At 36.2% G+C, this 12,313-nt stretch overlaps 1 protein-coding gene across 1 annotated transcript in view; it reads right to left on the bottom strand.

Moving 5' to 3' along the window:
* Positions 1-735: 735 nt before the first annotated feature.
* Positions 736-12,313, bottom strand: part of MARCHF11 (membrane associated ring-CH-type finger 11) — a 34,089-nt gene continuing 22,511 nt past the window's right edge. Inside the window, exons 3-4 of the mRNA XM_085052121.1 lie at positions 10,003-10,195; positions 736-2,960 (exon numbers count right to left, since the gene is read on the bottom strand). Of these exons, the coding sequence (XP_084908247.1) occupies positions 2,638-2,960; positions 10,003-10,195 (516 nt within the window). The 3' untranslated portion in view covers positions 736-2,637. The remainder of the gene's footprint in view (positions 2,961-10,002; positions 10,196-12,313) is intronic.

The following is a 12,313-nucleotide window of genomic DNA, read 5'->3' as shown; positions in this document are numbered from 1 at the left end:
CTCCATCTCCTGCACAAAATAAAATTTTTCAGCCACTGGCTAAACCTATTTTGAAACAGAAAAATATTTACTTGGGCAAATTTACCAGGGGGCAGGTGGAGATGGGAGCTGCAGAGGTGACCTCTGTGAGGAAAGGCTGGGACTGCCCCATGCCAAACACAGTCAGTCCTGAGCAGAAAGTGCCCTGTGACCCTGGAGAGGTCCTGGCAGAGCAGACATCCACACTGCAGCCCCTGGCAGACATGTCTTGGAGGAACCGTAGCCCATGGAGAGCCCACGCTGGAGAAGGTTTATATTGAAAGGCTGAAACTCATGGAGAGGCCCAAGGCTGGAGCAGAGAAGTGTGAGGAGGAGAAGGGAGCAGCAGACAGGAGCTGTTATAAACTGACTGCAGACCCCCATTCCTCATTCCCCAGCACTGCTCAGTGGGGAGAAGGTAGAAGAATTGGGAGTGAAGGGTTGAAGCTGAGCCTGGGAAAAGCACAGGTGAATGAAAGGAAGGTGGTTTATGTTTGATCTTTGTTTCTCAGCTCCCAGCTTGATTTTAATTGGGAATAAATTAAAATAATTTTCCTTGTGTTGTCTCTTCTTTTACTTGTGCCAGTAGCTGGTAAGTGAAGTGAACATGAAGACAGATTTCATGTCCCTCTCTTTGTCTTGACCCACAAGTTTTTCATGTTAATTTCCCCCTCTCTTTTGTTGAGGAGGGTGAGAGAGAAGTTGGGCAGGGATACAGAGATGTTTTTGTCATTGCTGAGCAGAGCTTACACACAGACAAGGCCATCTCTGGTTTCCATACTGCTCTACTGCTGAGGAAGCTGAGGGTTGTTGGGAGTTTGGGCGGAGACTCAGATGGGACAGGTGACCCAAACTGACCAAAGGGATATTCCAGACCATGTGACATCCTGACAGTATAGAAACTGGGGGGAAGAAGGATAAAAGGGAGGGATGTTTGGAGTGATGGCTTTTGTCTTTCTGATTAACCACGATGTGTGACGAGGCCCAGCTCTCCTGGAGATGAGTGAACACCTGCCTGACCATGGAAAGTGGTGAAGGAATTCCCTCTTTTAATTTGCTTGTGTATGTGGCTTTTGCTTTCCCTCATAAACTGTCTTTATCTCAACCCATGAGTTTTTTGGCTTTTACCCTTCTGATTCTCTCCCATGTCCCACTAGTGGGGACTGAGTGAGTGGCTGCCTGGCACGTGGCTGCTGCCTGGGGTTAAACCACAATGGGTGGATACTGACCTCTTCACTCTCATGACCAGTGACAGGACTCGAGGAAATGGCCTGAAGCTGAGTCAGGAGAGGTTTAGATTGAGTATTGGGAAAAGATTTTTCACCAGAGGTGAATTGAGCACTGTAACAGCTCCCCCAGGGAAGTGGTCACAGCACCAGCCTGACAGAGTTCAAGAAGTGTTTGGACAATGCTCTCAGGCACATGGTGTGACTCTGTGTAGGGCCAGGAGTTGGACTTAATACTCCAGATGGATCCCTTCCAACTCAGCATATTCTGTCATTCTGTGAAACTGTTTTAAGCAAGTTAGTGCTTTCAGAGTTATTTCAGCCTTACTTTTCTATCTCAATCTTCAATAGGCTTATTATTAACTTGAAAATTATTTCCATTTCAATTTCCATTTGATTAAATTCTATTAGAATTTTTGCCAGAAACAGAAACAAGAGAAGCAAACTTCACAGCATCGATTATCTATCCTGATATTGGCTCATCTTTAATATTATTTGTTCCCTGGCAAAATTAAGGTTTTTGCATTATTTATACTTCAGTTTCTATCAGGATTTATTATTATTCCAGAAATTGCAATGCACATTTCTTCTTCTTTTTTTTTTTAACAGCAAAAAGGGATGTCAATGACCTATCATTAGAATGGTACTAAAAATTCACAGGTTGCAAGATCCAGCACCATGCTCACAAGTAACATCACTTCTTTGCACAGGCACAGCTCCAGCACTCGAGACTCAAGAGGCAGTGCAAGACTCTTCCCTTGTCTGTGTCATACTTGTATCTGATATCTTGCATGGACATCTGGGAGAGCTAAAAAGAAAGACTTCCCTTCTTCCTTTAGGTTTTTTAGAACACCCACTTGACTTCCTGCTTGAAGGCAAAGGACAATATATCCCTTACTTACTTTCACACACCTGAACTGATCTACAAACAACAGCAAAATAAAGACAGAAAAGGAAGAATATTTGACTTGTGCCAACATTCTTATTCTTTTTGGAAGAATGTTGTCCAGTTTAATCCTCATGAAAGTGGAAAAAAATAACAGTAGTGGATTAAAGCCAGAGTTTAAGAAAATACATTTAAATATATCTTTTTACTTAAAAATGAGTTTCCTCATCATTCAAAGACCTAAGAGTTAAGCTATGTTATATACACCTCAGGTACAAATTGAGAAAAGATTCAATAAATCAGACTATATAAAAAGCAAGAGACTATTTCCCCCAGAAAAAATGTATTTGTGTCTTATCTGATCATATAAAAAACATTAAATTTAAAAAAAAAGTGTATATATTTTTTCAAGTGTTAATGGTTTCACCATTCATCATAACTACATTCCGAAGTCTTGTAACACCAGGGCACATTATCCTTATCTGTGTAGCACAGTGAGCACAATCTTTACACTGAGGTTACTCTCATCACTACTTCCCCAGAGCAGTTATCCTCTGATGAATCTTCCTGAGGTCTCATGCGGTTGAACAGCTGTAACAACACATAGCCACACTGAAATCTTGGTGAGGTTAACTGTGTTGGATGAACTAAACTTCTGTTTCTAAATGCAGTCAGTGGCAGCCACAATGTCCTTCCTGCTGAGGATTCTCCTCGATTGCTCTCTTCTATGTCCATTGCTTTATCGTAATTTAGCACATCCCAGTGTAGATTCACAGCCCTCCAGCGCTTAAATACTCGATAAACAGATGCACCTTCATGGACTATCAGTCCTGAAATTAAGAAAAGAAAGCAAAAAAGCATTTATATAAAATGTCAACGGATATAATTTTGAGAGCAAATAGTAATGACTCTGGCAATTTCCAGGTGCAATTAAATTACTCATAACATTAATAATTCAAACAAGCTGTACATATGCAATGTAACTGGTTATTCATGTGTTTGGGAGGCAGGAACATGCAGAGGAAATAAAGTTGTTCTGAATGAAAGCTCAGCAAAACCAATACTGGAATAATCTGAGCAAACTGAACTAAATAAATTACTTAGATTTAAGTAAACCAATGCAAAACTGGCAAATTTGGATATTGACTGTTTATGCTAGTGCTGCCCTTGTTCATGGCAAGTACTATTTATTTACTGAGATTTGTACTGTTTTAAATAGACCTTTAAGTAGGTTAGGCCTTCTGTAATGAACAGGATAGTCCTAAATTTGTTTGAGTGTTTTGTAGAATTCAGTACAAATACAGAAAAATTTAACTGCTTTCAAATTCCTAGTTCAACTTAGGTGCACAGAATATTTATGAAAACCTGAAGCAGCTGTAAGTATAATGACTTTCCTGTCTTTCTTCAACAGAACAAGAAGAAATTAAGTGCTATTATTAACTATGATGAACATGGTAAGGATGATAGACTTTCTTCTTTCTCTTCAGTATTCAATAGGAAAAAGTTGCAAATCATCTTTTTGTTGAGACCCAGGAAATCTTTTAAAAGGTCCTTCAAGGAAAATACAGATTTTCTGGAATCTCCAACAGACCAATCTGCTCATGGATTTACATGTAGCTAATATTTATACCTAGTTTATGCATTCAAGCAACTTATTTAAAGAAAAGCAGCTCCTAACTTTTTGTATATATTTACAGTCACATTCTTTATGCGTGAGTATTTCAAATAAGGATTTATTGGGGAGACACATGCCTTCTTACTAATTTTTTCCTCAGCCAGCCTGGTTGAGCACAGTTCCATGGTTCTGAGCAACTCCACCTGTTTTCTCTGGCTCCTTGCTTTGGGAGGAGAGCAATGTGCCTAGCCAAAAACATTTGTAAATCTTTTGTCCAGTGTGATTCTTGCCTAAAATTTTCCTATCATGGCCATATATATAATATGACCTGTGGTGTCCTTTAGCCCAAGGGATTGTATATCACCTGTTTCTACACAACAAAATTGTGATTTAAGTGTCTGAGGTCCTTTAGCATGATTAACTGAAACCAGAAAGGAGAAGCTCACAGAAAGATGACACAAGCAGAAAGGATGATAAAAGTATTTATGTGAACAGCAAACCTCAGATTCAAGTGCAATGATTTGCAGATAGCAATGCCTACTCTAACACATTTTTAAAGATCATTACACTGAAAGATGGAGAAACACAAAGATTTCTTTCAGAAGGACATGAGAGTGAATGCAGCATCTCTGTAAGGCTCTCAAGTTGCCTAGAAGTCATTGAGGCATCCAATACAGCAAAAGTAATACAAAATAAACTTAATTAAACAGTAAATATTCTAAATGTATTTAGTAACTGCAAAGCATTTTAGTAGAAATTTTTCTTGGTTGCAAGATTTCTATCTTCATCTTCTCAGATACAGATAAAGCAACCTGTCTTTAAAACTTAGCATAATAATAATAATAATTTAGTCAATACATAAATGTACCTTCAAGACTGGCTCAATTGTATTAAAAAGAATAAATATGTTTGATCGTGTACAGAATCTACAAACCAAATTAGTCATTATTTTACTGCTGTAACAAAGATCCACCCTTTTCTGTTCTGTTGGATTTCCTATAAAATTATATAGGAGATGAGAATAACCTTCCTCAGCCTGTCCCTGGAACATAGCATTATTTGGTCCAGCTTCTTTCAAGTCTATGATGAAGCAAAGTTAAAAGAACCTATTTACTCCAAAGTAAAGATACATCTGCACTCCATTGGAATCTGAACAACATATTTCAGAATAGAGAAGGAAGTATTTGAGAAAGGATCATTAAGGTACATGAAGTACATTTAAACTGTCAAAATATCCTCCCGAAATTACAACAGAAAAAGTCGTAGGAAGACTTAGTTCAGGGAGCTCTTTTTTACCGTCTTGGAGCTCTTGGGATTTACTGAAATTATGTTTTCAAAGTTTTTAAACATTGGCACAGATGAGAAATTTTATTTATAGTGGAAGCTGTCAGTCACATGTACTTAAAAAGAGCCACAAAATAGAAGGATCAAATATTGCAACCCTTGGAATAAAGTTGTCAGATTTGGCAGTGCTGAAGGAGAAAAGGAGCACTTTCATAATTTCTCTCATGAAAAGTTTTAGCTCCCTTCTTGATAGAGCTACAGATTGAAAAAGACCTACATAGAAGAGGCAAATAAACTGGGGGGATATAAAGCTCTCAGCACCAACAGATCCAAGACCACTAACAAGAGGAAATCTGAGTAAGGTTTAAATGCTGGAGATTTTCCAGGTCCAGAGAAGTTAAAAAATGCTCAAAATATAAGTTATCACTGAAGTGGAGCTGTAAGCAAACAGCAAAGAATCTCTTTTCTCCTAAGGGTTCCACAGCAATGAATGTAGACACAAGAATAAATCCATGAAGAATACTGATTTGTTCCAAGCACCACAATTTCAACAGCACAGAGGACATAGCTGAACACTTGTAGGAAGAAAAAAAATTATTTATTTGACTCAGATGATCCCATGAAGCAGTAGAATTCACTACTGTTAGCTGTTCATATGTTCTGTCCAATTAATATCTACAAGGAACAGGGGTTTAGGGTGATGGGCCCATCTAAATGTCCTATGGTTCTAAGAAGACTTTAGGTTTTATCTCTCTAAGATGTAGGGATTGCAGTGGGATGCAGCCAATAGGATTATGAAGAATCTTAATTTTATTTTCTTTTCTTATCTTTTTGCCAAGTACTGTGAGATTCTTTCAAAGATTCAAAGGTTTTCTTACTCTGACTCACAAGATACTTGAAACTTTTTACTACTGAATGTCTTTACAAGCAGGCAACTTGTCTTACATCATTCAGATTTGGTGGTATTAGGTTACAACTTTATCTTATTTATCACACTAATTTTACATATAATCATCTAGGAATGGTCCTCCCAGAAACATCACAAGATTTTATCAAGGAAGAAAAGATCTTTTTCAGAAGTAGACTTTACCTTGGGACAAAATTCCATGTCTTAAAACTGTTCTAGGGCCCACAGATATTAAAAAAAAAAAATGCAATCAATTGCTCAAATCATTAAAGTGAAACATGTCCATGCTAAAAATAGTAATACAATTCTTTATAAACTATTTAGAATCAGATCTAGTGTGGGAGGAAAAAAACTTTCTGCAGAAAGACATATAAAGTGCAGCTGGATGTGTTCATTGTAAGTAACTTCAGCCTGTTCATTTTTACAACCAAGGAGTTACAGGAATGTTGCAAGGCATCAAGTTCCTTAGGAGGGAAGAAAAAAGCTTTCAGAGGGCAATTCACACCTCGCACTGGCTCCCATCTGTTACTCCCTTGCCACAGTACTACTGGCATGTTTCTAGTGCAATGTTACAGCTGCTTTCCACTGTAGGAAAAGGAGCAGTACTGCTGTTCTGGGATTGCAAGTTAGCTGTTATTATTTGCATTTTCTTCATGTTAAAACCATTTATGACCAGTAGTCATAGCTATTTTCCAGTGAAAATATATATGATTCTACGTCTTCTCTGTTATGCAAAATTGCTAGGTCTAGAAAGTAGAATGGCAAAGGCCTGATATACTGTCCTTCAGTGGCTAGATAAGGGATTTATATTATTCATTCCTTTCATGAAATCACTCCCTTTGGTAATCCCTACATGGATGGTCTGATCCTAGTACTATCACTGGAATAGCTCTGGATTTCACAGGCTTTAGTTCCACTTGATCAGAGTGTTCAAGGCTTGCTTGAGGAAGACTTCTACCAATAGCAGATTTCAAAAAGAACAGATTTACACTCAGCTTTGATGCAGAAAAGTACAAGGTAATGACTTGTAGGGTTAAAACCAACATAGATAAGTGAAAATGATCTCGTTTGTCAGGAAGAATTCTGGAAAAGTTCAAAGTAGAAGAAAGAGAACAGCGGATACCAATAAAACACATACACTGGAATGAACAGAACATATGATACTGGTGAATTATAATCTTTGGGATTTTTCTTTTGTTGAAATGTAAAACAAAACAAAGAAGTAAAATACAAGTTACATGTAATAAGAAAGTGACTGGTGTGCTAAGTATGATATATAAGTCAATCATTGGGTAAACAAATTGTTATGTGCACGTTTACAAAGATGTCATAAAATATGTCAGTAGCTTTAGGCAAACTGCTTTTAAAAATTATAGCAAAACATTTCAAAAACTGCTTCACACTTTTTGTGTGAAGATATTTACACTTGGCAAATGACCAAAAATATTTGTATTGTTTCTGCAAAAGTGTAGGGAGGCATAACTGAAGGCAGGTGGAATAAATCTTGGTTATACTACCAGTATCTCAAGCATTATGTTGAAATATGAGGCGCCCAGGAAAACCTGTATTTCTGCATAGATTTTTCATTGAAATAAACAGAGATTACAGGGGGAGTAGAGATATTCACTCAGTAAATCCTGTTGAAAACTAAGAGAATGCCACAGATGACTAAACACAAATGAAAGGAGAGGAGATACTAAGTGAGATTGTAGCGGTTGTAAGCATTAGAAGCTTCATGATATAAGAGATTATACATAATAAAGGTAAAATCATAAGTTAATGCTGTGGGAAGTCATCATCATAATGAAAAGTGTTTCGAGTTTTTAAAATAATTTGTAAGTAATAATTACATGCATCTATTAGAGAATTTTATTTGAAAGTTTTAAATTAAAGATATCAATCTAAACTCCCTCACTTGATCATTAAAGAAAAAGATAAAATTCAATAAGGTTGACCATATTTTTAGGAGTATTTTTAGGAGTTACAAGAACTCCTGATCTTACAGGCTTACTGAATGCAAATTGCTTGAAATTATATGCAGAATAAGTGGGTCTGAATGAATCTGGATTATTAAAATTCCTTAATTACCAAACTTACTTTATAAAGCATTTTGAATTTCCAGATACAGTCTAGTAAACTGTTAAGTCATACCTGCAGTGAACTTTGTAACTACAAAAGTGTCCAAATAAGTTTAATTGTAGTCAGTTTGACATTAAAATTTCCTTGTATTATTTACAATAGATCTATAAAATATGCATTTATTAAATGGCAGGCAAGCCAGTTTATCTTGTGGTGGAAGACAGCTGCATGGTTGCTTTGCTCCTGCAGGGCATAGCTGAGCCAGAAACTCCATGTCAGGCACATGTTAGTTCAGTAGCTTCCACTCTAGTGGTGGATTGAGCATGGCTGGCTTGAAAGGCAGCTACAGAACTGCATGTAGCAATCCATGCAAGGTCACCTTCCAAATATTTACTTCTGTGGATAAATACAGTAATATCGCTGCTCACCCAAGACATTCTTGACTGATTTTGAGTTTTATCTGGTTTAGGTGTTTTAACAGTAAAATAAAAGGGAAAAATGAAAATAATTTGAAGTAATTGGTTATTTCAACTAGCTGATGCATACCAAAGTAATTTTTTTACTGGGGGAAAAAAGACCAAACAAATCATAATTCCATATAAATGAAATGTTTGGAATGTCTGAAGCACATTTTATCTTCATTTAGTGTTTTTTAAACAAAAGCAAAGCCCTCAACCATGAGTGTTAAGCTGGCAGAGGTGATATTCAGAAATCAGGATATAAGAAGATGTGCAGCTGAGCCCTTTTATTAATTTAAAAGCTGAGCACTTGTCCAAAGTATGAGATTCTGCTCACTTTTCTGTCTGAGATTTGGGTTAACAGAAGAAAACCTGTGTTACAAAATATTCCAGAGCAGCCTTCTTTAACAAAAATTACAAAATGAACAGAACTGCTGATGTGGCTAAAATATAAATACTTTTACAGTAATGGGATGGTTTCAATAAAAGATGATGTGGCTTTACAGTTGAAGCAAAAGCCTTGATATTAGGAATCAATCTCTTTCTTTGTTCTCTACTGAGCAGAATTCAGCACTGTCCTTCTAATTCCCATATGTAAGATTCAGATAACATTTATCTCTCAGAAATGTCAATGCAAACATCAGATGACATTTGATGTCTGGATTTTCTTGCAATTGAAATTCCATGGATGTGGTTTAATGTAAATTAATATTACTAATTATGTAAATTTAATTATCTAAATTATATAATTATGTAATATTTAATGTAAATTTTCTCTTCAAATAATCATAATTATTCTAACAATCAAGATTGTTTTACCAAATACTAAAGGAATTTATATTTAAATATTCCCCAGTCCAGTGTACTTTCAGAAATTTCAAAAGTGGTCAATACAGTGTTACAGTAAAATGTATTTCCTTTTACAAGATTTCAGCTAAACTACTTGGGACTTTTAAATAGTAAAGCAAGTTACTATAGTTAGCACTGTGTGAGTGTTTTGTAACTGTTTATGATGTGCAAAGAACTCATGCCTGACTTCTCTGTTCTCCTCCATTTCTAGCACAGTGACCTATATAAATCTGTACAACCTAATTTTGGGTGTGCAGTTTGATGACATCTTCAAGGGCTTCTTTTGTGTTTCTTGATGATACAATCTACTTCAAACTGGCATCAGAAGGCTCTTTGACAGTGGGTAATTTTACTAGTTATTTTAATAATGTCTTTCATATTTTCACCTGTTTAACTTCCTGAAATTTGCAAGTCATCTGTTTTATAAAGAAATTTAAACTGGTCCTGTTCTCACCATTAAGATTTTGGGAAGACATTGATGAATCTGAAAGTAAAGCTCCTTTGATTCTTTTCTCTCTGCAGTATTTGCAACACTCTAAAAAAGCAGCACTTGCCAAAGGTATCAGCTGAGAATAAATCTGCAAAGAACTGGAGTGATCAATTAGAGTGACCAATTAGAAAAATAGAAATAGTCACAGTCTTAAACCACAGTCTGTGCTGTTTAAAGATTTTGAGCTTACCTATGCATACTAGATCCATAAAACCATACATTCCATAGCAGATTTGAAAAAGGATGTCCTTTCTTTGCCATACTGCATAAGGGCTGAAGGCTGACCATAGAAGCCAAGTCACACTTGCTACTAAGAACAGTGATCCTAGGATTACAGCAACCATCTGCACTTTCTCAACCAGTGTTATAGTAATGCTTTGCCACTAAAAGAGAAACAAAGTTGTATAAGATAAAAATGTTATTGTCCGTGGTTGCACATTCAACTCCACCTTTTTTCCTGAAATCAGAAATTATTTTAATATTTATACATATCTTCATAGATATTTACTAATTTCCTTGATACTGACATTTTATATACCTTTTTTCCTATTTCACTTTTAGTTAAAGTGAAGCTAATAGTTGCTTCCCCACGTCCTCTAGTGTCACTATCAATACCATCTATCTGGGAACTTCCAAAGAGTTAATAGTTTGATTTCTGCTTTGAATATATAGGCAAAGAAAAATATTAAGTCTTAGGAATGGAACTCAGTCTTTCATTTTTGGAGGGCAATGAACAGAATAAAAAAGGAAGAAGACTTTTTCAAATATGTGTTATGTTAGTGTGACAAGTTTCCTTTCCATCCCATCCTCCTGAAGTGTGAAGCAATTTTCCACTTTCAGGCTTTTCAACAAAGAAGTTCCAGACATACCAAGAGTGTTGTTTTTCTCTGCATAAACCAGTGTTAACAGCACAAAAAGACACCTGCAACCTAGTGTGGAAGCAACATGAAAACTCAGGAGGAACCTGAATATAGATAGCACAAACATTTCTTTTAGTGCACCCCAATTATGTCCATCTTTCCAGAGAAGGCTGTATCTTCTGTATGTGAGGTGACTCCTATTTATGGTGTGACAAGATTTAAATATAAAAGAGTGTGTGTACTGACTTCTGTCCAGATAAGAATAGAAATACAATTCTGTTGCAAGAGTCACAAAAGCAAAACACAGCATTAAGAAACAACCGTTCTAGATTACCCTTAAAATGTATTATTTTTCTTGGCCATGATAATCTAAATTACATTGTTAGACCACCCACTCCAGCCCCATCACTCATTCCAGGGCCAGTGTGAAGACTTTGTAGACAGCCATCTTCCCTGTTCCTAATTTTGGATGTATCTGCCCCCTTCTATAGTTGCAATAGGGAACCAGTAGGAAAAACTATTGCAATCTTACGTCTTTTCCTATCTGGCAATAATTTTTCCTTTTTTCCAGTTACTTTACTAAAGCCTTCTCTTTTTTACAGCTGTTAGGTACCCAGTACCATATAATCATAAGATGAAATAATAATTCAGGTTGCAAGGGGCTGAGGGAACCCTCTAGTTCAACTTCCTTCTCAAAACATGATCAGTGATGAGATCAGACCAGGTTGCTCAGGACTTTACTCAGTTACACCTTGAAAACTTCCACATATGGAGGCTGTTCAACCTGTGTGTGCAACCTGATCCATTTCTTGACTGTACTCATGTTGAAAAAAAATTTTCTTCAAAAACATTTTTTCTTGTATTCAGTCTGATTCTCCTTTGTCCCACTTCCACTCTCTTCCTCCCATCAAGTACCACTGTGAAGAGCCTTGGTGAGCAATGAGGTCCTCTGTCCCTTTCTTCTCTTTCAGCTTTTTCCATTAACTTTTCTACTGTAGCCTAATTTGCACATGTGGTGCTGCAGTCCTTCTCTTCTTGCAACCTTCTGAATATAACAGTACAAAAAGATAGATGTATTACAATTTGTAAATTATCTATCTTGAAATACTGCCCTTTTATAATGAATTTATTAAATGCATACTAGCTTTTTCATGGAACTTAAGGGTTTGGAACGGAACTATTCATACTAAATACTATCTTTTTATGGTAGAACAACTATGGGTACTCATTTTATTTGTTAAGGCGTTTTATAAGGTCAAAGAAGGTCATTAACAAGTGATGCATGACAGAATGGTGTGAGCTTTTCATTACTCAAATATTACTTTTATACAGGATGGGAAATTCAGGACTGAATTTCATTGAACTTTCGTTAGACTCTATAGGGTAATGTTCAACAAAATTATTTTTCATTTCTCAGTCAAAGCTACAGAGTGTGACTTGACAGAAAACTGTGAAAAATGCTATTGGTTATGTATGTCTATCTTCTTTCTTTATCAAGAAAGATAAAGACAGACCTGTATTAAATTTCTTTGGAATGCCTGAAATCAAAGTCCATTTACATGAAGTAAAGCTTTAACTGTCACAAAATATTACCCTGTCAAATTCATAGAAGAAGTTGGCAATAAATTGAAAAGACTCTTA

The sequence above is a fragment of the Lichenostomus cassidix genome, chromosome 2 (assembly GCF_008360975.1).
Source record: "Lichenostomus cassidix isolate B80296 chromosome 2, HeHo_3.0, whole genome shotgun sequence".
NCBI lineage: Eukaryota > Metazoa > Chordata > Aves > Passeriformes > Meliphagidae > Lichenostomus > Lichenostomus cassidix.
The sequence above is the reverse complement of the archived record's forward strand: the minus strand, read 5'-3'. Positions and strand labels throughout refer to the sequence as shown.